Source organism: Onychostruthus taczanowskii, unplaced genomic scaffold (assembly GCF_017590055.1).
Source record: "Onychostruthus taczanowskii isolate IOZ18803 unplaced genomic scaffold, ASM1759005v1 scaffold155, whole genome shotgun sequence".
NCBI lineage: Eukaryota > Metazoa > Chordata > Aves > Passeriformes > Passeridae > Onychostruthus > Onychostruthus taczanowskii.
In genome coordinates, this window is record NW_024498741.1 from 205184 (window position 1) to 231567 (window position 26384).

General features: G+C 52.9%; 1 protein-coding gene across 2 annotated transcripts in view; it reads right to left on the reverse strand.

Annotated features, from left to right (window-relative positions):
• The window catches only part of EPHB2 (EPH receptor B2), an 85607-nt gene that overhangs the window by 29895 nt on the left and 29328 nt on the right, over positions 1-26384 (reverse strand). For both annotated transcript variants that reach the window (XM_041399113.1, XM_041399112.1), the window contains exons 3-4: positions 12876-13031; positions 12197-12532 (exon numbers count right to left, since the gene is read on the reverse strand). In XM_041399113.1, coding sequence (XP_041255047.1) covers positions 12197-12532; positions 12876-13031 — 492 coding nt within the window. The remainder of the gene's footprint in view (positions 1-12196; positions 12533-12875; positions 13032-26384) is intronic.

Consider the following 26384-nt stretch of genomic DNA (forward strand, 5'->3'; position numbering starts at 1 on the left):
GGGAAAAGCTCCATAACACCCAGGTCTGAACATCTGCACAAACCCAGGCAGAGCTAAAAATAGGTGAAACACTTGTGTTTGACCCCCTGAGTATGCTGCAGACACACCCCCTGCTTCATTTGAGGACTTCAGATGATGCTGAACCCACCATGCCTCCGGGGAGCTTTCCCTCAAACTCTCTTTGAAAATGCACCGTTTATTTTCAGGTTAAAGTTTATGGACTTCAGTTTCCAACTGCAGGAACTTTTCTGGCTTTTGCAACTAAATGGAGGAGGAGTCTAGAAAAAGAATATTGTCATCATGGATGAGCGAGCTGAAAGTGAAAATATTTCCTTTTTGTCCATGCAGTGTTGGAACTGGAAGATCTTTAAGGTCCCTTGCAACACAAACCAGCCAATGATTCTCTGATTCCTTGCTGTTTTCCAAGTAGTTTCCTGAGCACTTCACACGTTTATCAGCCTGATGACTTCCTCCTCTACCTTTTCTAATTTTTTGTTAATCTCCTTTTCAAACATAAACCTCAAAACTGACTTCAGTACCCAGGATCCATGTCTCCAGAGATAGCACCCACCTCCTTGCTGAGGTTTGATATTCCTCTGTGTGTGTCCAAGGTGACATTTCCCTGCTTCAGCTCAGCCCTGCAGAGCTGCTCTTCCCTCTCCCCTGGGCACTTCCACTGGGTATTTTTGGCTGTGCCCCCCAGCTCAGGGAAGGGAGGAGGCTGTTCTGCATTTCCTATCATCCCAGTTCTGCTGGGAGTGGGGTGAGAGATCCTCAATTCATCCAAAGTTCATGTAATTGGTAAAACTCTCTCTAAAGCTCAGGGAAATTCATTAGGAGAAAGCTGACAAAAAGCAGCAGGAGGGCATCACACAATGAAGAATTGTTTTGGGGCAATGAGAAAGAAACAGGTCCATTTTCCTCCTTGCTTCTGTGTCTCTGAGTTGATTTGAGGGTTCTTAGGCAGCTCACGTGTTTGTCTCTCTAACCCATCCCCACAACACCACAACTCTGAGCAGTTCCAGGAGCCCCAGGACATCTCCTAGGACATCTTCCTCTTTTATTCCACAAGAGCTTCCATTTGGGAGCGGTTCCTTTCTCCCAGGCCTGCTTTTTCAACATCCTGAGCTCACCTCCCTCCTATCCCACCTCTGTCTGCTTCATCCCTGGAAGAGTCTAAGGCCAGGTTGGACAGGGCTTGTATCAGCCTGGGATAGTGGAAGATGTCCCTGGCCAGGGGAGGGGGTGGAATAAAATGATCTTCAAGGCCCCTTTCAACCCAACCCAGTCTGGGATTCTGTGATTTTATGATTCAGTGTATTCTGGTTCATCCCATCCCAAAGGACCCATCAGGGCATCCTTGTCTAATAGGCTTTGGTAGCAGAGGCCAATTTTCTGTGTCAGGTCCTGACTCTTGGGCCACCACCACTGCCAGTGATTTTTAGCAAGTCTGGCTCCTAATAAACCACACATCCAGCTACACACTGGACAAATGTCCATGGCACTCAAGGGCCACTTTGCAGCCTCGGTGCCGCTGTGACCTGTGGAAGGTCACAGTGTGCAGGCTGGGAAGCTGTATCACTGCTGTAAAGGGAATAAAATGGGAAAAGACACTGCCACCAGCCAGGGCAGCTCTGCAGGGAGCAGCCCAGAGACTCAGACTCTGCTGGCAGCATCTTCTGGGAGTATCTGGTGGGACTGCGTGGCTCCAGCCTGCAGAGGGGACACGAAGATCTTTCCACATCTTCTCTTTCATCATCTTTAGGCCCATTTGAAAGGCTGCCATGCAATCTTCCTCCCAGTCTGCCGCCAGTCCCCCCTCACCTGCCAGTCCCAAGGCTGAGCCCCTACTCCTTACTAGTGGGGCAACGCTGTCGAGATCCTGGTAAAATCAAAGCATACGTTCCTCTGCTGGCTTAGCTGGGAGAATCAGGTTACAGGCAGCAAACCCCCTATCTCTGATCACTTTAATTCCACTAACCCATGTCATGTCAGACAGAGTCAACATTTGCTCTGGAAAACACTCACGACTCAGAGAGAGCAAAGCCGGCCCAGCCCGTGGCCTCTCCCTGGCAACACTTTGAAATCACCCAGGGGAAAAAGCGAGGTGAACAGCTGGGAGCTTTCCAGCATCTCCTCAGAGCCCTCCTGACAGATCTCGGTCCCTGGAGTGTCAGGTTACTGGACGGGGGGGAACTGCTTTTATTATAGGAAGGTCAGCAGGGAATTCTGGCATTTTCAATTACCCCGTGCAGCAGCGGCTGTGATCGGGGTCAGGATTAACTGCCTGACCCGCGGCTGAAGACAGAGTGGCAGGGAAATGCACCATGATGCTGCAAGGCACCAGCCAGTCCAGAGGCCACGGGACAGGGCAAGGAACGGGGAGATGTGGGGGAGAAGGTTCTGTCAGAGCAGAATTTCTGTCAGAGCATCTGGCAGAGGATGCCTGTGACTGTCCTGCCACTGTGGCGAAGGGGGAGACTTGGAAAACCTTGGGGGAAGGGGCCAAGCTTCCCTCTCACTGCCTTCACTCACTGATGGGTAACCCAGGTAGCTCCAACATGTGGGGAGCAGGATTCCCTGTGGGTCCAGAGCAGGGCATTCCCCAGGACAGCGTTCCCACACCCAATGCAGTGAGGCTGGAGGTGATGCTGTGCAGCAGCCAGGATGGTGCTGCGATCAGTCACAGAGCAAGGGCCGTCCTGACCTTCAGTCCACAGGGCTTGGAGACTCTAGGCTGGGGATCTGTTACTACAGGGATCCAGGCTCCAGCAGTCTGGAAGACTGTGTTTGAAGTGGCAGGAGCACACGGGCCTCTGTGCAAGGCTTCAGGCAGGTGGAGGAGGCACAGGGCTGGGGGTGAGCTCTGTTTCTCCAGCATGGGCAGAGGGGACAGACAGGACAACTGACCCCTACATTCCCAGAGACCGGGATGTCTCTCACCAGTCTCACTCACAGGACACCTAATCCAAACCAGCCCTCCCTTCTTGCCCCATGGCACCCCAATCCCACACAGTCCCCAGCAGGTGGGACAGTACACACTGTCACTGTACAATGGTCCAACTGTCCCCACTCCAGGTGCCACCACTGCCCCCAAGGCCCCTGTTTTTTGTGCTCCTGCTCAGCTCAGAGTCCAAATGCATCTAGGTATTGAACTGAAAATCAGTTTCTCTGGTTAAAACCTCCCTCATTTTTTGCTTTTCTGGGTAAAACTCCCTCTAGCCATTTAAGCATCCCAGGCTTTCACACCATGGGCCCTCCTGGAGAATGCATTTGAACTCAGATGCCTTCCTCCAACACGAGCACTGAATGCACCACAGTGAGGAATACCTGGATGAGGAAGGAAAGAAGGGAGGATTCTCCCAACCTGCCCTCCATGGTGACCCTGGTGACCCTGCTTTGCATGGGAGGTTAGGCTGGAGGCCTCCAGAAGCCCCTCCTCCAGCATTTGTGTGTCTGTGACATTCGTGCTAAAAGGGTTCACTATTCCTTGGACTATTACATTTGTCCCCCCAGTTCCTTTCCCAGTTCTGCCCCAGTGATGCCACGTTCAGGAGCCACACACTTTTGGAACCAATTCTCTCCAGCAGAAGCTGAGGAAAGCACGGAATGGCAGCACTAGGGCTCTTTAATAAGCAACATTTGCCCTTAAAGGAGTAAAAATTCTCAGGTCTGGGATATTCCTGGACTTGCTGGAGCTCTGGAAAATTGGTGTTTCACAGTGTGTGAGGTTTTTGTTCTGAGGTTCTTGGCGAGGTGGCCCCATCAGACTGGTACCCACACTGTGTCAAGTGTCTGGAAAACTTCCCAGTGGGCCCAGCCTGCAGCTCCTTGAGTCTGCAACTACAAACGCTGGAAAATCTTAAAAACATGGCAAAGCAGCCCAAAGCTGGTCCTGGCTGCATCCCCACTTAAATCAAGGCAGGCTTTGGTGTAGATTACAACCTTTAAAGCAGTTGCTAATGCCACAAGCCCAGCGACTTGGCCCAGGCAGCCGAGGGTTTGGCTGTGTTTGAACTCTTTGTTCAGTGGGGTTTGCAGTCCCATTTGCATGTGTCACCCGGCCTGCAGGGCTTTGTTCCCACACAGAGGAGCTGCTCCAGAGGGTCCTGGCACCCCCCACACCGCTGCAAGAGCAGCTTTGGGGTCACAAGACGCCAAGGGTGTCCCCACCTCCTGGACCCCTCTGCACATGTAAAACTCATCTGCTCCAGATCATGGCATGTGCCCAGCAGAAGGCTGTTGGGAAGCAGGAACACCGAGGGAGCCAGACCCCCCCACCTCCAACCTGCCCCCCAGATTTTCCATAAAACAATACTTCCCCAAAAAATGTCAATTAATTGCTGTCATTAATTGCAATGATAACTGTCCTTAGGAACAACCTGAATTCAAAATTTCAAACATAGAAAGCTTGGAGCTATAGTCCTTGAAAGAGTGATGTCTGCTGCAGAGCATCCATGGAATCACAGAATGGTTCAGTTTGGAAGGAACCTTTCCACCCCCTGTCATGAACAGGGACAGCTCCCACTGTCCCAGGCTGCTCCAAGCCCTGTCCAACCTGGCCTTGGACACTTCCAGGGATCCAGGGACAGCCACAGCTGCTCTGGGCACCCAGTGCCAGGGCTTCCCCACCCTCACAGCCAAGAATCCCTTCCCAATATCCCATCCATTCCTGCCCTCTGGCAGTGGAAGCCATTCCCTGTGTCCTCTCCCTCCATCCCTTGTCCCCCAGTCCCTCTCCAGCTCTCCTGGAGCCCCTTTAGGCACTGGAAGGGTCTCTGAGGTCTCCCTGGAGCCTTTTCTTCTCCAGGCTAAACACACCCCAGCTCTCCCAGCCTGGCTCTGGAGGAGTGCTCCAGCCCTTGAAGCATCTCCATAGCCTCGCTAATTTGTGACTGAACCTTTTCCCTTGCCCTCTTGCATGGCAAACTCCACCAGGTTCCCTGTGTGTAGGGGAGTTTTGGAAATACCAGTTTCTCATTTCCTGCCCAGCCCCAGTGATGCAGCTGCCTCCTGCACCCCTGCCAGAGCAGGGATGGCCAGAGACCAGCCTGTGGAGAGCCAGGCACTGTGAGCATCTTCCTGCTTGCACAGGGGCACACAGAGACTCATCCCTTCCCACAGGGACCCCACTAACCTCCAGGGACACCAAGAAGGGCTGAAGGACACCCAGCCAGGAGGCTGCAGTAACCCCTTTGCTACAACAGCCTCCTCACCTGCCCCAGGGCTGTGTTTGTCAAGGGCAGCAGGAGACATAAATCTGCCATCTGGAACACAGGAGGAAAAGGAGAGCCCTGGAGTCTTCTCATCAGCTCCCAGCAGAGCACAGAGCAGGGATGGTGGCACAATGGGGAGCCCCTGGTTCAGCAGAAGGGACTTTCCACCCCATCCATCATGGACAGATTGTTGTTTTCTGACCAAAGTCAGCTCCAGATGCACTGGAACAGGTTTCTGAAGCCCCAGGCAGGTGTGGGAAAAATGATCCTCAAACTCATGGTGTAATTTATGCAACAGAGAAGCCTGGGAGTCAGCAGGAGGAGAAGCCCACAGAGATGGTGGTGGGCAGGGAAGGGCATCTGCTCGGGAAGCTCCAGCAGTGCAGCCCATCCCCTGCTCTGCCAACATCCCCCCAACTGCCCATCACAGGAGCGGGAAGAGGCTCCTGAAGAGCCAGCAGCTGACAAAGCTCCTGCCATCTGCTGCAGGACGGTCTCCAGCGGCAGAGAAGGGATTTGGGCATAGCAGGATCCCTCCTGGGCACTTGCTGCCAGCTGCTGCAGGCTTGGGGGATGCAGTGAAGGCAACAGGTTGGGGCAACAAGAGAGGGGAGGAGGGCAGCAAAAGCAAAGCCACATCATGTTGTGGTGGCCATCAGGGTGAAGATGGGAGCTGTGGGTGAATGGAAGAGGGAGAGAAAATAGATGATGGAACCAGGATGGTGACACGGGTCCATGGAAGGCAAGGTCTGGATCTTAGCTGGGGTAAGAGAAGCAGCCATGAGGATGTCAAGGTTTCAGAAGGTTTGGAGCATGGGAGCAGGCTGAATTGTCACAGAAACACATCCAGGGAAATCTCCAAAAGATGAAACCTGGAATTTAAGTGACCTCAGGACAGCAGCCCAGCAGACCCTCCAGCTTGCTCTGTCACACAGAGAAACAGGCTTTGTCCTAGCTCCTCCATGTGTGCAATGGCTCCAAAGCTCAGAAAATTTCTGCTTTTCCCCCTTTTCTGACAGTTTTCTGCACAAGAAGTACCCTACCAGGTCTTGAAACATCAAGAAGTATGAAAGTACTTCTCATGGACCTCAGTCACCTCAGCTCAGCTGAGGCTTCCCCACTTGGGTCATTGTGGTCTCCCATTTATGCAATTCCTGGACAGACTTCACACAACCACTTCCAGCTTGCAGTTTCCCAAATCAAATGTTTTACTGGTGTCCTGACAGACAGAGTCTCCTGTATTTCCTTTGAAAGTCAGTGATTTCAGTGGGAAAAAGGCAGCGATCTACACAGGCTCATGTGCAAGGACCTGGTGGGCTGCCTGTCTCTTGATGGCTCAAGACTAATTATCTTCCTGAAGGGTGTTTTAGCTAAAGCCAGGACTCAATTGGAGGAAAATTCCCATCCCTAGAAGTGTCCCAGGCCAGGATGGACAGGGCTTGGAGCAGCCTGGTCTAGTGGAAGATGTCCCTGCCCATGACAGGGGGTAGAATGAGCTGAGCTTTAAGGTCCCTCCAGCACAAACCAGATTCTGGGATTCTGGGATTTGAACTGGTATTCAGGCTGATCTAAAACATCTCTGGGCTAGAACCATTGAAACTTAATTGAATGAAGAGCAATGGCCATAAGTCATAGCTTGGGAGGGTCAGGTTGGCCATCAGAAGAAGTTCCCTCCCCAAGAGGGTGGTGCAGATCTGGGACAAGTCAGGAGGACATGGGGAGAGTTCTGCCTTTGGAGATAACCAACAACTGTCTACCCAAAGCCATGACTTTGCTTATGTACTGCTGGCAGCAGCCCTACTGCAAGTGGGAAGTTGGATGAGGATTCTGAGATACTCAAATGTTACAACCTCCTGCCTTTTATTCTGGAAGAAACAGGAAAGTAGAGTGTCAAAATCTTGTTAAAGTTCAAGGCCAGGTTGGATGGGGCTTGGAGCAACCTGTGCTAGGGGAAGGGGGCCCTGCCCATGGCAGGGGGTGGAACTGGGTAATCTTTAAAGTCCCTTCCAACACAAACCATTCTGGGATTCTATTATAAACAAATACTCAGAGCTTTGAAGCTCTGGAAAGCTCATTCCAGCCCTTTGAGGTAATTTCTGCACTTTCCTAGGTTCTGGTTTCACTCAATAACTCTCGGCTGCAGCAGGGCCCAGCTGAGCAGCATGAAAGAGAACAGGAGGAGCCACCACTCCTGCTCGTGTCCAGAGCAGCACGGGCTCTCCTGTGCCTCCCTCACAAGAAGGGAGCCAGACACTTCCTCTGACGCACAGTGAAAGTGAGAAGATAAAAGCAAGACTCCCTGTGCCCCAGGCAGTACAACTCTCCTGTCCCTGTCTAGCCAGCAGCATCACTAATGTGACAAGCAAACAGCAGGCTGGGATGGCTGGTGAAAGGTCTGGTCCTACCCACCTCATCCCTTCACCTCGCCTGCTCCCCGACCTCTCCGTGCCCCCTGCTGCCCTTGCCAGCAGAGCTCCGGGACCGTGGCTGCAAGGGATTGTTTTGATTGAAGGTGAGGGGATAAAATGCTCCTTTCTGGTGCTCTGCACAACCTGGGATCTGTCTCATCTGTGCTCATGGATGAATTCCTCAAGGTCTGTAACAGGATCAGGCTGGGCTCAGTCCAGTGCTAGGAGATCCCCAGCAGAGCAGGGCCATGGCCCATGTCCTCGCTTTGGACCGTGGTCACCTGTCCTTGAGCTCATGGGCTCCCCCAAGTCCTGTCAGGACAGCCCTCCCCAAAAGACCCTTCATGGCTGGGTCACAACCTGGGCTGTGCCAGCCACTGAAATTCAAACCCTACTGATGCCTGGCATGCACCTGGGACAGAGCTAGGAGCTACACATTTTCCTGGCCAAGAGACCTAGAGAATCATGGAAGGTTGGAAAAGACCTCCAAGATCATCAAATCCAGCCTTTGACTGAATGCCACTTTGTCCACTAACCCGTATCACCATGCTGTGACATACTGCTGTAAAACACCACTCAGAATAATGATGCAAATAATATAACAACTTTTCTGGATCTATAGAGGGGGAGAAATCATCCTGGTTTATTGGGACAGTGGATCAGTTTCCTTCACCACACACTCCTGGCATTCCCTCTGTAAGGGCCCTTCATGTCTCTGTGTGGCTCTGTTTGCAGCCAAGAGCCTCTGACATCAGCACTAATCCTCCCTCCTTATCCCCTGTGACAAGAGTTGCTCACAAAAGGGACACATTCCCAAGAGCCTGGATGCTTTCTTACCCCCACCACTGGGAGGTCCTGAATTTGTCTCTGGATACTCCAGAGCCCAAGGATTCTTCCTCCTTCCTCAGGTCACAGAAGACAGTTAGCAAGAAGTGCCCTTCCCACTGCTATTAACTCATCCCTGACCATGGAGCCCTTTCCTTCAGCTTTCCAGGGCACTTAGCCTGCCCACGGTGGACGGAGGCTGCAAATCCTCACAGCACCAAGACTCTCCCCACTCCCCACCCCTCCCCAAAGAAAGGCCACAAATTAGTAGTCAGGGGCTGCCAGCAAGCGCTGGTGCCTGGCAAGGCTCTCAATTAGTCAAGTGTTGTTATCCAGAGCCCTGGGCCAGGCTCAGCTCCTTGACCCCTTGGGATGCTGGCACAGCTCTCAGCCACCCTCTTGGCACAGATCATTTGTTGAGGAATGGCTGGGAAAAGACTTTTGGTGGCACCCAGACTCTGTTACAGTCCCTGCAGACAAGACTGTGGCACATGTAGAGTGCTGAATTTTACCCCTGAAGGGATGCTGAGCTTTGGGGGATGAGGTACTGCTCAGCTGCAGGGTGTGAGAAGCAGCAGTGCAGGTGAGCTGGAGATGCACAGTGTGGAGCTGGAGGTCAAGGAGAGCCTGCTGAGAAGAGCAGAGAGAAAACTCAGCCTGGGCTCAGAGGTGACAGAAGGTATTGCCCAGGAAGGCAGGTGGGTCATGTTTATGGGGACTCAGTTTGCTGGGAGGGGTCAAGGCCATGGGATGATGGTCACCAAACCATGTGCCACTCACCTGGCCACACTCAGGACCTTCCTTCCCTCTGGCTGCTCTAGAGGGGTTGTTCTCTTACTCTCATAGGAGACAGAAGGGGTCAAGGCCTTTGGTGACCATCAATGGGATGATGGTCACCAAACCATGTGCCACTCACCTGGCCACACTCAGGACCTTCTTTCCCTCTGGCTGCTCTAGAGGGGTTGTTCTCTTACTCTCATAGGAGATTTTTCCTGGGATCCCAGAACGGTTTGGATTGCAAGGGATATAAAACCTCATCATGCCTTGCCATGGACTGGGAAAGCTTCTACTATCCCAGGGTGCTCCAAGCCACATCCAACCTGGTTTTGGGCACTTCCAGGGATGGGGTAGCCACAGCTTCTCTGGGTAACCTGTGCCAGGGCCTCCTCATCCTCCCAGGGAAGAATTCCCACCCAGTATTCCATCTAACCCTGCCCTCTGGCAATGGAGAGCCATCCCCCCTTGTCCTGGCACTCCACGCCCTTATAAAATGTGGGTGCTGAAGAACTGGTGACACCTGAAGGTTTTGGATGCTGCTGGTGATGGCTCATCTCTCAGTCCTGCAGCACAGAGGGTCCACAGCACTCACCCTGTGCTCCTTGGGGAACCAGGAGGATTTTCCCTGCTTCCTGCAGGGCTGCAGGACCCCGAAGGGTGGTGGGCACTTTGCTTTGTCCAGCTGTGGCAGGAGCACAACCCCTTCACACATTCAACAGTGGAGCCCCAGCTGGCTCCTCCATCCAGAGCCAAGGCAGAGGAAGGCTCTTCCTCCCTCTGCTCCCTCTCCTCTCCCCCAACACCCCCCATTCTCCTGTCCCAGCTCTGCCTTTGTGTCTGCAGCTTCTGTTACCAACTGCTAATGATCTACATCAAGGCTGCCAGGCGGTGCTGGTGCGAGTGCAAGCAGAAGAATCCAGAGCCTCTAATTACAGAGGAATTAGCAAGCAGACAGTTAGTGTTTAGTGCTAATGAATAGATACATTAAGAGAGACATCACACAGGCTGAGAAGTGTGATCCCCGATAATAAAGGAGTGTCAAACCAGGAAAACACAAGGAGGAGGATGCAGGGGACTGAAAAGGATTTGCCTTCGACTCAGCTCGCTGGTTTTGCTCAGGTGGGAGCAGCCATGGGTGATATATGAAGGTTCAAGCACAGCAGAGAAATGCAAGTATGAAATATGAGCATCAAATGATTAATCCATAGTACAGAACCATGGTGGGAGGGTGCAGAGCCCCGTCCCAGCTCCAGGCAGCATTACAGCCACCCCATCTCCATCAGGTAAAGGAAGCTGGTCATTCAGATCCATTCCTCTCTCCTCCTTGGGGCAGACCTGTCCCTGCTTGGAGCCAAACCATGGCTCAGCCTGTGTCAGACCTGTCTTCAGGGCTCCAAAAACACCCTGGCCCCTCTCCCTAGCTAACTCCAGATCAAAGGGCGCCATAATAATTCCCCCAGGCATTTCTGCAGGTTCCCTCTGTCCTCATGCTCTGGAAGTGATGTCCAAGTGATGCCCACCTGCCCTACTGCTCTTTTACCACACCCACCATCCCTGGCAGCTAGGACACACCATGGCCACCAGGTGATTCACCCACAGCTGCCAAATTTAGCCCTGGGGGTCAGGTAGTGACCAGGGCAGCTTCAGAGGGACCAGAATCTCTCCTGCTCCCAAGCAGAGCTGTTCTTCACTGGCATCCTTCCACCTCAATCCCATTAAGCCAAGGCCCAGCCCCGGCCTGTGCCCAGCTCCAGATGGCTTCCAGGTGGGCTGGGAAGGCAGCCCCTGCCAGCAGCTCAGTGGGGCTCCTGCCACCAGCACAGCTGCCAAGGGGCTGCTGGGGACCCTCCTGGGAGCAGCACTACCAACCACTCTGACCATCCCTCCCCCCAGCAAAGCCACCCTGCACAGAGCTGGAGACCCCGACTGAAACCCTTCCAGCTCTGTGCTTCAGCTGCTTCACCAAGTGACTCTGCAATGGCACAGCAACGGGAGCAGATTCCCAGACCGTTAGCCCAAATACTCATCTCCCAGCCCCTCTCCTGTGCAGCTCTCCTTTCCTTTCTCAGTCTGTCCTGGCTCTCTCTACAATCCAAGCAGGTACTGCAGCTCCCATCAAAATGCTGGAGCCACCTCACCTTCCCTCCCCAGGAACCAGGAGTGTGCCTGCAAAACTCTGACGGTGCCTGCAATGATGCTTCGAGGCAACAGCCTCAGGCCCACCACACCCAGTGCAGGAGAGTGATGCTGTGACACGGGGGACAGTGCCACCAGCTGTTCTGCTGCCATGATGGGGAGGCAGCTCTGCCTTGGGGCACGCTCCAGCTTTTCAGGGATATTTTGACACTCAGGTTTTGGTATTCACTCAGAAATTGCCAGGCACTCCTCACAACCAACATTACGGAATAAGCAACACCTCACCCCACCTCTTGTCCCCTTCCAGCCCACAGGGGCTCAGCACTGCCCGGAGATGCTGCCCACCCCTGATAAGCCTCAGGTTTAGCTTTTCTATTTTTCAGATTCTATTCTGCTTTAGTGTGTAAGTCTAGGCTTCATATCAGGGGATGGTGAGCTCTCTTCACAGAATAGGTAGATAAAACAATTCCTTGTCTAGCTGGGGGCCCAAGGACAGCTGATCCAGATCCCAGGTCCAAAAGCATAATCAACATGGACTAATAAGAGAAAACAAGAAGGATGGGACTTCATGGGCTAAAGCTGTAATTGGACAATTAACTCCAATATACAAATGGACCAAAACTTATAAAAGCATGAGAACTCGTGACCTGTCATCCATTTTTGTGGCCATTTTGGATTGTGCTGCCCAAGGTGGATCTAACTGAGGCCTCTTAATAAATCCCTACTTTATTCTTTAGCTCTGTCTAGTCTCTGCTCTAGGTCAGCCCTCACCGGGCACCACCGCACCCACGGCAGCCCGGTGTGGGGGCTCTGAGGGAGGGTGTTGGGCCTTACCGGCCTGGTTGGTGGTGATGTTCACGGAGGCGAACTGCGGGGAGAAGGGGCTCTGGTCGGTGACGCCGTTGACAGCCTGGATCTCGAAGGTGTACTGGGTGTGTGCCAGCAGGTCGCTGATGTAGATGCGGGGCTCGGTGAGGCCCAGCTGGCGCGGGGCGAACTGCACGTTGTCCCCGCAGCGCGTGCAGGCCCCGCGGCCCGCCCCGCAGCTCTTGCAGATGATGTTGTACACCAGGTCCTCGCGGCCCCCCGAGTCCCGCGGAGGGCTCCATTCCAGCATCAGCGACGTCTCGTTCACGCTGGAGATCACGGCCTGGGGGGCGGATGGAATGGCTGGAAAGGGAACAGACAGGAAGGTGTGAGACAGCTGCACCCCTCCTCCTCCCCATCCCCAGGCAGGACTCTGCATGAGCCGAGCTGGGTGCTTCTCTTGCTGTCAGGATGTGTGCAGCAACCTGGACATCCAAAGCAAAGAGTGGGAATGAAACCAGTCCTCTTACCCCAGGTTAATTTGACTGTGTGACAGTCCTGGCAAAATTTACCAATTAGTTTGTGTAGTGTCCCCCAAAACCCCACTGGGACAGACTCCTTTGTCAAGCATCCCTGGGTGCTTTGACTGAGGATCATCTCCTTTCCCCACCACGTGGTCCCCTCCCAGCTGCCCAGACCCACGTACTGGTGCATGGCATGTCCACGGGGTCGGCGTCTGCCCGGTAATATCCATTTCGGCACACACAATTTGTGGCCCCTTCCGAGGTTGTCCGGCTGTTGATGGGGCAGTGGACACACCCTTCATCCCCTTGGCTGGCCTTGAATGTTCCTGAGGGACAGCCTGGAAGAGAAGAGAGCAGTGGTGAGCAGTGAGAAGGAGGCTGGGGGGATGCCTGGAGCCCAGCACTGCTGCCCAAACCATCCTTGGGCTCTGCAGTGTCCAAAGGAAATCCTGAAAACTGAACGTGAACACCATAGAAAAGGAGCAGCTGGTTGGAAGGCCCTGAGGAGGCACCTGCAGAGATGGGTCCCTGTGTAGACACCTCTGTCCCTGTTCCCCAACCACGAGTGCAGAACAGGGACTGTAGGAGTGCAGAGAGAATTTTTAGCCACTGCCACATAAGATGTCAGTGGCTGTACCTGGTCAGACCATGGACACAACAATCTTTCCCCCAGCAGCTACTGTCATGGGGGCTTTAGGCTGGATATCAGGGAAAGGTTCTTCCCCCAGAGGGTTCTGGCACTGCCCAGGCTCCCCAGGGAATAGGCACAGCCCTGAGGCTGCCAGAGCTCCAGGAGCATTTAGACACCACTCCAAGGACACACAGGGGGGGATTGTTGCAGGGTCAAGGGTTGGATTTGATCCCTATGGGCCTCTTCCAAGTCAGGATATTCCATGATTCCACGACCACTCAAGTAGCAGGGTGTGAACCAGGTGCACGTGTTGCCCACAACACTTCCCCACGCTCTTCTGAGATGCAGCTCCTTGCACTCAATGCCCCACGTGGGTGTTTCTCCCACTCTGTTGCCCACTCAGTTTGTTATTCCCTGCAAATGTCCTGCACCTGTTTTACCCATAAAGAGCCCTGTGCTGTAACCACACACTGCAGAAGAAACTGCTGCTCTCTGCTTCGAAGCCAAGCTGACATTCTTGATGCCACCCCACATTTCCATTGCCAGTGGACACTCAACCACCATCTGCCTTGTCCATGACCTCTAGAGTTGTCCAAATCTGTCATGCTCCACACTGCATCACAATATTCACTTTTTCATTCTCTTCTTTTTTCAGCAATGCCCACATGATTTTTTAACCACTGACTGTGAAAGCCTCAAGATCTGAGTTGTGAGGGACATCAGTCCAGCTCCTAGCTCATCTCTGTGCAGGTCTGTGTGATCTACTGGAAGATGCCCTTGCCCATGGCAGACGGTCTTTAAGGCACCTCCAAACCCAAACCATTCTGTGATTCCACCATTCCATGAACCTGGGGTGGTTTTCTCCCATTTGTATCACCTCAAGTCTTGTGAATTCCAATTGCCTTCTCATTCCCTGGTCACACTGTCTCATAGGGTGCTTTTGCAACTCTCCACAGAGTTTTGTCTTCATGACTTTGTAGATGTGGCACCTGGGGACATGGCAGTGCTGGGTTGATGATTCTAGGGGACATTCCCAACCTTAATGATTTTATGACTCAATATCACAAATCAATTGTTGGTTCTGCTGAGCAGTAACAGTGGGCTGGGCTCTTCCTCCAGGCTCTGAGCCCCTCACAGGTGAAGAAGATGCTCCGTAAGCAGCAGCCACTCAACCCCACGTGTGTCCAGCCCCACAGGGCGGGTGAGGGGCACACAGGGGAGTGTGGTGCCTACAGCAGACAGTGGTGAAGACTGGACCACACTGTAATGCAGCACTAACAGGTTTAGCACTCACGGATAAAAACTTTCAACACCAGAAAGTCCCTTCCAAGCCCAGGGATCACCAGTGCCCAAGGAAAAGCTCAGCTCACACCGTTCCTCTGTGGTTACTCCTGTTGTGACTTTCTGTTGCTGTTAATTCTTACACAGCCTGAAGAGCCTGGGGGGAGGCAGGTGGTTCCTGTGCTGAAACAAGTTTAACAGACTTCTCCTTCAGTCGCCTGCCAAGGCTCCCAGGAATGAGGCAGATCAGAAAATAGCCTGGGAAAAACATTCACTGGGGTTGCTGTGAGCAATTGCTAAGAAGTAGCTATTTCTTATTTGGGAAAAAAGGGAAAAAATAAGGTTGTTTTTTTTTTCTTCAGTTTTCATCTCCTTTCCTCCAGAATTAGCCTGAGTTTCTAATGAAAAAAGCTCTACAGGGAAATCCCATCAGTCTTCCTGCTTGCACCATCCCTCCTTCCTCTTATGGTCAAAGGAGCTGTTGAAAACCAGGATCCTCCTCATGTCCCTGGATCTTTCCATCGATCCCTCACCTGTTTGATTCTGTTCCTGACCCACTTCCCTCAGGACCAGCCCATCTCAGAGGGTGTTAAGCTGTTGGGAGAGGTGATGGCTGGGCAGTTCTGCATTCCCCAGAAGCAATGGGGACATGATAACAGGCTTCCTGCACTAATACCAATATTTGAGACACACAAAAGACCAAGAGATAAAATTGCTCTCATCTGACAGCCCAGGCAAAATGCAGAGTCATTCCAGCAAGGATGGTTTCAGACAGGGGCCTCTTTCACCTTCCTGAGGTTTATTTTAAAAATAGATACTTTCCTGTAATGCTTCTGCATCAAGAGAGCGAGACATCCAAAAAGTGCCCAGGCTGTGGAGTGTATTGACTACTCCAAGGGATAAAAACATTCCCCACATTGGCCCTGGCACAGGTTAATGGCTGGAGAGGGATAAAAACTGAGGCTCAGTGGTTGTTCCTCAAAAATACCAAGCTGGGACAGTGAAACTCTTTGCATGAGCCACCAAAACACAGCCAGGAGTTTTGGCAAGTCCCTTCCTCCCCAGCAGGTTCTGCATGGGATAAAATAATCCTGGAAAAATCAGAACTTCTCCAAAGTTAAATGTTCTGAAATCATGTGGAAAGACAGGAAAGTCACTGAAATTTGATGCAAAGTCCTTTTTTCTATTGATTTATTTTTCTCCAGTAATGACAACCTCCAGAAGTAAAATTGTCTACAAAACTGTTTACATTGTCTTCAAAACTGTTCTGCTCCCTCCAGGTCTTCCCCTGGGTGAGAAAACAGATTTTCTTTAGGAATTCGCCCAATTTCTTCTTTCCAGAATAAACAGTAAATCAAAAGTGAAATCTTCAGGGGCTAAAACCCCTCCTGCCTGAACAATGGGAATGTTCTCACCATGTGCTGGAAGCATCACAAAATCGTGGAATATCCTGAGCTGGAAGGGATCCAGAAGGATAATGCACAGACACCCCAACAATCTCACCCTGGGCATCCCTGGAGCACTGTCCAAATGCTCCTGGAGCTCTGGCAGCCTCAGGGCTGTGCCCATTCATTGGGGAGCCTGGGCAGTGCCCAGCACCCTCTGGGGGAAGAACCTTTCCCTGATATCCAGCCTGACACAGACATGAGGACACCCAGTTTTCTGCCCTGGGAGGTGACAGCAGCTTTGGGGCATTGCTGTTTTTCCTAAGGCTTGCAGGAATGACATCCCTAGAAATTCCTGCTTGCAAAGATGGAAGTTAAACAGTGAAAGCACAGAAATGTCTACTTTATCCAAGCATTCCTCATCCCTGGAGGGCGATTTCGGTGCCAGTGGCTCTGGCCCCATCACTGCAGCAGTTTCCCCCACACCCAGCACCGACGGGATGCTCACAGGGGCTCACAGGGACAGAGGGACCTTTAACTGCCTGGCTGCTGCACAGAGCCATGGATGGCTGCCTCACTGGGGTACAGCTCTGAAGGCAGCCTGCAGCTCTGGCTGTGGCTCTCTCCAGCACGGCTGAGAATGCTGAGCAGCACAGGGGGTCCTTGTTTCCCACTCACTCACTCACTCACTCCTGGGACATGGAAAGGTGCTCGTGCCTGGGAAGGCATGTGTTCTGGGAATGACAGAATAAACTGAGCTGGAGGAGACCCACAAGGATCATGGTGTCCACATCCTGAAAGGAATGGAATGCCATGGACCCATGGAGCACCCTGCCCTCCCTGCAGAGTATCACACCAGGATGTGGGAGGCAAGGCCACCTCTGCTGCTGGCACCAAGCTTCCAGCCCTCCTGTCCCAGGGCAGCTCAGCAGGGAAAGGCATCCCATGGCTCAGGGAAAGCCTTTGGCCAAATGTGCAGGAGGGGCCGCTCAGGGGCTCCCTGTTCTTTTGTGTCTCACTGCCTCTCTCTAACCAAATGTTTAATTAATCCAGTGCGAGCTGGGCAGGCTCCAACCAGGCTCCCCTGCATCCCAAACTGCCCTGGCCTTCAGAGTCCGCCCCAGGCTCCTCCTGGAAACAGCTCTGAGCAAGCAGCTCCCTCCTACAATAAAAGTTCCTAAAATGGCACCTTCAGCCCATGCTGAGGGCTCTGAGGAAGGAAGGATTCTTCTCACCCCCTCTGCCTGGCCCTGTTTCTGCTGGCAGCAAGGATCCCTGAACTCCAGTGAGGCATTTTTAAAGGCTGATGGAAGCCAGGCAGCCCTGGCTGTCAGGATCTGCCAGGAGCCTTAAATCCCCAGCCTTATCTCCCACTGGCTCCTTTCTCCCTGCGGGGCCAGGGCTGGGGGCTGGCTCTGCAGCTTCCCTGCTGCTGCAGCACCCAGGGCTGGCCCCCTTGTCCACATCCTGCCTCCTGCCCCCCTCTGTGGGTTTGGGGGTCCCTCTCCATGCTTTTGGGATTCCTCCTCCATGCTCTTGGGGTCCCAGCCCCACAGCCCTCCCTGCTCCCACTGGCACCCTCATCACCCCACACCACAGTGCTGCTCCCACTCTGACCCCACATAAAGATGAGTCCTACAGACATGTTCTTATGAAGAATAAGGAAAACAATGTCGTGGGCCAAGCCAGGAGGAGCATGGCCAGGACACTGGAGGAGGTGCTTTCCTTTCCCTTGCCAGGCACTGGGGATGCTGCCATGGTTAGGCTAGGGTTGCCCAATTCAGGGGTGTTATGGAGAAGCAGAAGAGTCCAGTGGAGAGTCACTAAGATGGTCATGCCTGGGGCACAGGACACAGGAGAGGTGGGGAGAGCTGGATGGGGTAACTGGGGATACTGGGGAAGGCAGGATCTAACTGCACCTGCTGAAGATAGGCTCAAACACTTCTCAGGGTGCCAGACTGCCACACAGGACAAGGAACACAAGTTCAGACAGGACATTATGAAAAGCTACTTCTCCAAAAGATGGTGCTGACCTGGGAGAGGGGTGGTAGGTTCCATCTTTAGGGTAGATCAAGCAGAATTCCATGGCTGGCTGCCTTGAGCTCATGCTGGTGGCACCCCCAGTGCAAATGGACACTGGACATGAGACATCAGACCCTCCCTGACCAGCACTTCTGGCTCTCTGCTGTCCGTGGTGTGTGAGGTATTTCATGGAATCATGGAATGGCAGGAGGGTTTTGGTTCTAAGGGACCTCAAAACTCACCTCAGGTTCAGTTATCTTCCACTATCCCAGGCTGCTCCAAGCCCTGTCTTGGCCTTGGACACTGACAGGGATGAGGCAGCCACAGCTCCTATGGGCACCCTGTACCAGAGCCTCCCCACCCTCACAGGGAAGAATTCCTTCCCAATATCCCATCTAAATCTACTCTGTCCCAGTTTAAAGCCATTTATGATGTTCTGTGCAGAACTATTATGTCTAACCAGCTCTGAATTTCCCCCCTTTTCCTTTCATCAACCATACCCTGCTTGGAAGATGAGGCAGGTGCTGAAATGACATTGTCACTTTTCCCATATTCTGCTCCATTCTGTCCCTTGCACCTTGACCCTTGTTTTCAATTCTGCATCCAAACAGGTATCACTTTGTCTCACTTGCAAATTTGTCCCTCCTCTGCTTGTTCCTGTCCCTGTCCCTCACCCAGTGGGGTTTGTCCTCTTAGTGAAAGGGTGGCCTTTGGACAACCCAAAGCAGCAACACTGCCTTTGGATCCACTTCCAACTCCCCGCTGGTGTCCCCAGCTGGAGAGGGCTGCAGGGAAGAGGAGTCAGTCGGGTTTCGAGGAGGCAGGTGGTAACACCCGAGCCCTTTGGCTCCTGGAGCTGGCTGCTAGCTGGGAAAGTGAGGAGCTGGGACCTGTGGGTGCAGCTCTCTGCCCTCTCCCTTCCCGGGGCCACATAGGTCTCCTGTTTCCTTAGGGATAAATTTAATTAGCAGCCTGCACTGTTACCTCATCCTCAGATAAGCAATTAATGCCATTGCCAGGTGCTGTCACTGCCAACAGCTCTGACAGCATTTGGAGAGCAGGGGAGGGAAACACAGGAGGGAAAACAGGGTTAAATGAGATTAACTGGAGGGGAACCTCCATGATGTGGATTACAGAATTACCAATAAAGGGAATGGTCCCAATGCAAATGTTCCTGTTTAACCTCATCATTCTCCATGGGATGGGAATGGAAGCAAGACAGCACAGGCTGCAAAAGCATCCTCCTGGCTTATAGACACGTCCCCACTGATTGGGCCAACACCCTTTACCTCACCAGCAGCCCCAGGAGATCACCTGTCCCATCACCTGCCCACAGGCACTGCTGCTCTGGCCTCACAGCTGGAGGTGCCAGTACTCCAAACCCCACACTCCTGCAATGGTGCTCCCCACCAGCCACCTCGGCTGCTCCCAGCTCCATCCCAGGCTCCCTCAGACACAACTCCCTCAAAAGTGCCCTGCCAAGGACTTCCACGTGTGCCCTGCCTGTCCAAAGCTCACGGTGGTTTAGGAGCTCACATCTTGTTCTCAGCATCATCTCCTGTGTGCCTTGGTCCCTAGGTAGAGGGGCAGTGCTGGGGCAGCGTGGGGCTGTGACAGGACCTTAGTGCTGGGGTGTCACAGACCTTTGGAGAGGACAGGGCAGGGCAGAATGATGCCCTGCTCTGGGAGCTCCCCAAAACTGGCCACATTGGAAGGTCTTGCAAGGGGCAAATACACCCCGACCTCTGGCCAGGCCGTCCTCGGCCCAAAGCTCCACAGACCCATGATCAAAGATCCAGCCTTTGGACACCACAGGACAAACCAATAGTGCTCATGACACACCAAATCCAGGCAGGTACAGTTCCCTGCTCTCCTGAGAGCATCCCCAGCCTTGGGCAGGACCAGCCTCATCCCAGCTCTCTCCCAGTGCTGTGCTCCAGCAGCAGAGCTGAGCTCTCACGTGGGAGAGGCTTTGTACCAGGGGCTTCCCAGCAAATTTCCCCTGCAGGTTCCCAGGGTTCACAAGGTCACCTCCCTTCCAGCATTGCTCCCAAGTTCAGGCATCTGGTGAGCCCAGCACACCTGTGGGCAGCACACCTGCGAGTCCCCCGTCCTGCTGGGAGGGCACATCCATCAGAGCTGATGGGATTCGCTGTCAGAGAGAAACGCCTGGAATTTCTTACCTGCCTCCCCAGCCTGTCACAGTTCTTAAAGAGAAATGTAATGTAAATTTTTCTGTCCCTGCCTGAGCATGTGGGACTGGGATGTCGCCAGCATCCTCAGAGTACAGACGGAGAAGACCATAATCCAGCATTTATCCTGTCAGGGCCATCCACACACAAGGGGAGAGGACTTCCAGGTCTCTGTTTGGGGTCAGTCTCCTCTCCCAGGAAACAAGCAAAAGAACAAGAGGAAACAGCTTCAAATTGTGCCAGAGGATGTTTAGATTGAATATTAAAGAAAATTTTGTCATGGAAAGTATGGTCAGGTATTGGCACAGGCTGCCCAACGCAGTGGTGGAGTCACCATCCTTGGAAGTGCTCAAACAACACATGAGTGTGGCAGCTGGGGACACGGGTTAGTGGTGGGTTAACGGCTGGATTCAATCCTAGACAGCTTTTCCAGCCTTAATGATTTCCTGATTCTCTGGTTCTATCCCAAGGAGGCATGGATCTGTGTGTCCATCATGCTGCTGTAGACCAGGGGTGGCTGCAGCCCAGAAGCTCAGCTCACTGCACACTTCCAGAAGCCTCTGTGGGAAGCTGAAACCAGGGAGTGAGTTCAGAGCCCAGGAGCATGGTGCTGGTGGCAGCAGATGCCTTCAAACTCCTGGCTTGTGCAGACACCTGAAGAGCAGCCCAGGATGCAGCTGCTCTGAGGCCAAGCTCAGCAGCTCAGTGCTCTCCTGAAGCAGGACATTCCCCACCCCAGGTGATGCTGGCCCAGGAGCAGTCCCAGTGCCAGGCATGGGGGGAGCAGGACACTGCCAGGGCCTGCACAGTGTCAGCCTCCAAACCTTGTCTGGGTAGCTTGGCACACACAGAAGGAACCAGAGCTCCAGGGGCTGGACAGCAGCATGGCCTGGGAGCCCTGGGGTGACTTGCATGGAGCAGGGGAGCTCTGGAGCACTGCTTTCACCTCTGGGGTCCCAGCACAGGAAGGACATGCAGCTGCTGGGGTGAGTCCAGAGAAAGCCAAAGAGAAGCTCTGAGAGCTGGAGCCCCTGCAGAGGCAGGCTGGGAGAGCTGGGGGTTCACCTGGAAAACAGAAGGCTCCAGGGAGAGCTCAGAGCCCCTTCCTAAAGGGGCTAAAGTGCCTAAAGGGGCTCCAGGGGAGCTGGAGAGGGACTTGGGACAAGGGATGGAGGAACAGTACACAGGGAATGGCTTCCACTGCCAGATAGCAGGGTTAGATGGGATACTGGGGAGGAATTGTTCCCTGTGAGGGTCCTGAGGCTCTGGCACAGGGTGCCCAGAGCAGCTGTGGCTGCTCCTGGATCCCTGGAAGCATCCAAGGCCAGGTTGGATGGGGCTCTGAGCAGCCTGGGACAGTGGAAAGTGTCCCTGCCCATGGTAGAGGTGGAATGGGATGGGCTTTAAGGTCCCTTCCAACCCAAACCATTCTGGGAGTCTACAATTTTATATTCTTATTTTAAACATGCTGCTCAGGCCAGCAGCACATCCCTTTTCTCTTGATGTAAACACTGAAGCACTGCAGACTCACACAGTGACTATTCTGAGCCAGCTTTCTCCAAGAGGTCCCCTGAAGAATTTAGGACCTTCATATTTTTTTACTTTGTTTGGTCTTGTTTAATTGTTTCCCAAAGCTTCTGCCTGGGAGAGCTGTGCCTCGGGAGGGAGGCGATGTTAACCAAGGAACAATTCCCAAGGACTGAAAGCAGGGAAAGGAACAAACCAAGCAGGCAAGTGGTGACATCAAAGTTGCACTGATGGAAAACCCCTAATCCTATAAACCCTTCCTGCTTTAATTGGTGTTAAAACAAAGATAATCTTATCTCAGCCCTATAAAAGAAGGGAGAGGATGTTCTTTCTAAAAGCCTCTCTAAAAGCCCTCATAAACTTGACAAACATTCCATGGTTCCAGCCCAAGGAGAACAACTTTAATCCTAAAGGAAACAGGAAAGCAAAAAGGGAGCTTTTCCTGGACAAGAGCCCTTCAAGTGTCCCCAGGCCTCTTGGTCCTGGTGCCAATCTGGAGTCACACCCCCAGCACTGTGGGGCTGCTGGGGACAGGCACAGAGCCCCAGGACCAGAGCCAGAGTGGGGGCACCAGGGCAGGCACGGAGCAGGCAGTGTCTGCACTCTCCCACATGTGAGCAGAGCCAGGGTCAGACCTGGCACAGATTTGTGCCCCCCCTGTCTCATCTCCACTCCCTTGTCTCAGATGTTGGAGGAGCAGTTTCAGAGCCTGAGATGGGGTTTCTGAAGGAATCCCCACCTGACCCAGCAGCCCCAGTCCAGGGTGCAGCCAAGGGCACTATTCCCAAACTGCTCTGCCTTGGCTTCCCCCAGAATCAGCAGCCCTCACACCCCACACTCCCCATCTGCAGCAGTGCCCTGCAGACCCCCTCTAGGTGCCCTTCCCAGGGCACAATAGCTTTTCCAGGTGGAGCTGGGGATGGCCAGGAACCCTTGGAATGGAAGTGGGTATGTTTAATCATCACATTTTAATGCTCCTTAGCACCCAGTTGGGACAAGTTCAAAGTGCCAGTTGGTTTGATGCCAGCAGCCACTTTCCAGATGACAACACTGCTCTGTGTCAGCCCTCAGTGCTGAGTGGAACTGGCAGAAGAGTGATTAAAAATGGGCATTATGGTGGGTTAAGACAGTGGGGGAGCTCACAGAACCTTTCCTTCCTGGCCTGCAGTGAGTAAAAAAGCTGTGGGGACGAGGCACGGCCTGGGAAGGGCACACACTGTCCACCTGTGCTTCCCAAAAGGCCCCAAAGGAGACCTTTGAAAGGCAAAATCCAAAGAGAACCAACCTTCCTCCAAAAAAAGCTCCCAAGTGCACTGGCAATGAACAGCTGTTCCAGTTTGGGCTCCCCAGAACAAGAAAGGACTCCAGGGAAGGCCACCAGGCTGCTGGAGCACATGGTGGGCAAGGAGAGGCTAAGGACAGATGTGAGCCTGGAAAAGAGAAGGCAAAGGACAGACCTTGCTGCTGCCTGCAGGGTGTAAGGAAGGTGGGCAGGACTCTAGCTGGCACGTGGAAAATTCCAGCTTAACACAAGAATGTTTTTCACCAGGAGGGAGGTCAAGTACTGGAAGGAGGCACCAGAAGCACAGGGATCTGCATCCTCAGAGATGGTCACAGCCACTCCTTGGGAACTGAGCTGCTTTTCTGGCACTCCAGCTGCCTACAACCAACTGAGCTTCCACTTCTCAAGGTCCAGGAATTGTTTGTAGGAGAAGACTGGGAAAAAATTCACTTTTCCCTTTGCTAAAGCAATCCCAGTTGAAGAGAGGTCCCTTCCCCACAGCAGAGCCCCCCGGTGCTGTCACCACCATGGCTCAGGGACTGCAGTGCCAGCCTGCAACTCCAGCTCTGCTCCACAACTCCATCTGGCCCTGCCACCTCGGATTCCCTCACGTCCCAACAGCCACACTTGTGGTGCTCAGACGTTTTCAGGGCTTCCCCAGCAAACCTGAGCTGCAGCAGCTCCACCCGGCAGTGAGCTGAAATTGGAACACTGTGTTTGTTCTTGCAAAGCAAACTGCAATGATTACCCAAAATCGCTGTGTCTGCAGGCACCTGATCTACCAAAAAAGCTGGAGCTCCACTGAAGCAGGCCCCTCATGGCTGGGATCATTAAGGCTGGAAAAGCCTTCCGAGATCCTCGAGTCCAAGTGTCAACCCAGCCCTGCCAGGGCCACCACCAAGTGCCACATCCACAGATTCACTGAACAATTCCAGGGATTGGTGATTCCACCACTACCCTGGGTAGCCTGTGCCAATGTCTGATCACCCCTTCTGACAAGAAATTTTCCCTAATATCCAATGTCAACCTCCCCTGGCACAGCTTGGTGCCATTTCCCCTTGTTCTGTCCCTTGTTCCTGGGAGCAGAGCCTGACCCCCACCTGGCTGTCCCCTCCTGTCAGGAGCTGTGCAGAGTGACAAGGTCCCCCCTGAGCCTCCTCTTCTCCAGGTCGAGCCATGCCAGCTCCCTCAGCCTCTCCTCATGAGACTTGTGCTCCAACCCCTTGACCAAGGAAGTCCATGGAGGGAAGACAAATTGCTGTAATCAGCACATGAATTTTTGGCAGAAAACAGGAAATCCGATGTGGGGCTGTGCAATGAAGTCTGAGAAAACCACTGTCACCTGCAACTCTTCCCAAAGAGCAGCTTGAGCCTCCTGCACACGAGAACCACCACGTCAAGATCACCCTGTGCCAGGGACATGCATGTAAGGAAAGCCAAAGCAGGGATTTTAGACATTATTTCCTAGGAAATCTTTTATAAAGCCTCCCTGTGTTGCATGAGTGTAATGACTGCCACAATTCATGGCTGAACAAACACCCAGGAGCAATTCCCACTGTCTACATTCCCTGTGCACTCCATGTGTCATTGGGCTGGAGTGCTCGTGCAGCATTGAGGGCTGTGAGGGATCAACATCAGAAGGAGGAGGCTGAGCCCTCGGTCCCCAGGCCCCCATTCCACTGATAACTTTCTCTAAAAGGATGCTCTGATGAGGGAAAAACATCAGCAAATAATTATCTCTCTAAATCCATCAGGAGCAGTGCTTAATGGAGGGATCTGAGAGCCAAGCATGCCAGAAAACAGATGGGAAGAGGCAATTTTCAACAGCTCATAATTCCCATTATTTGGGTGGGTTTTGCCTGCATCCATCAAAATGCACCTTCCACATCTGAAAGCTTTCTTCCACCAGATCTTATACTTCCAAACTCCCAGACTTTCCTACTCCCATTGAAAGGCAGTGCAAGGAACTTGAGCTGGAGAAGATGTGAGGTCACTCAAAGAAAGGCTGGGAAATGTGGCTGGTGTCAGCCATGTGAAGGTTGAACCCAGCCCCTGCCTCTGTGCATTTAGAAGTAACTCTGTAAATCAGGGTCTTCCCTGCTTCCCAGATTTCCAGAGCTCTCCCACTGCACTCGAGGGCTGGCTGCCAGCCCCAGCACGAGCACGGAACAGGTTCCCAGAGATGCCAACAAGGCCATCAAGGACAGAGAGTACAAATGAACCACTGTGAATAATAACCAAAATAGCCTCAAATAAAGTTGCTGCTGCCCCCAGGTAAAAGGCAATTCATATTTTTACAATAAAAATGAATTCTGAACCAAAAATGACAGTGAAGGAATAAAAATGCATCTTAAAAAGTCATGAACTGGTAGCAGTGGCTTTAAGTTAGTCAGCAGAAAATACAGCAGCTGGTAAAAGCAGTGGAAAGAACAGGGCCCTTAAGATTAACAGCAACAAGATGGAAATCAAGAACACAAGAAAAATGAAATGAATTTTGGGCCTGTCCCCAAAATAAGGGAAAATCATCCACTGTGTCACAGAAGAAAAAGGGATATTAAATCACATGGTGTGTGCATAGAGAGGGATTCTTTCATAACCAACACTTCCCTAAAATTTTCCATTCCTCCTGAAGTAGGAGGAAAATCAGCTATGGGCTCCCAGAGCAGGATTAGATAACTGGGACCCAAGAGCTTTAAGGCTCAACCAAGGAAACTCTGTGATGCAGCCGCTGCTGTGGATGAAATCCGGCGCTGTGAGGCCACCTGGGGAAGCAGACACAGGGATCACACCATGCCAAAGGATCTCCCAGGCAGGAGGTGTCAGCTCTCCTGGCCAAGGTGACGGCACCGCTGCCAGGGGTGAAAAGTAGAACAAGTGACTTGAAGTAAAGTCCCCTGATACATTTTCTTGGTGTTGTTTGGCTCTGCAGAGTGGACTCAGACACTCAGAGCACCCTCCCAGTCACGTTCTACACAACGTGGTGTTGGCATTGTGTGCCACAGAGAAAGCAGCATGGGAAACAGGGAGGGGGCTGCAGAGACCAGGCTGAGTGTGAGAGCCCAGCATGGAGCTGCAGCAATGGATCTCAGAGAGGAGAGGACCCTCTACTCTGACCTGGTGAGACCCCCACTAAATGCTGCCTCTGGCCTGGAGTCCTCAGCACAGGAAGGATGTGGAGCTTCTGGAGTAAGTCCAAAGACTGGAGCTCCTCTGCTCTGGAGCCAGGCTGGGAGAGCTGGGGGGTTCACCTGGAGAAGAGAAGGCTCCAGGGAGACCTCAGAGACCCTTTCAGGGCCTAAAAGAGCTCCAGGAGAGCTGGAGAGGGACTGGGGACAAGGGATGGAGGAACAGTACACAGGGAATGGCTTCCC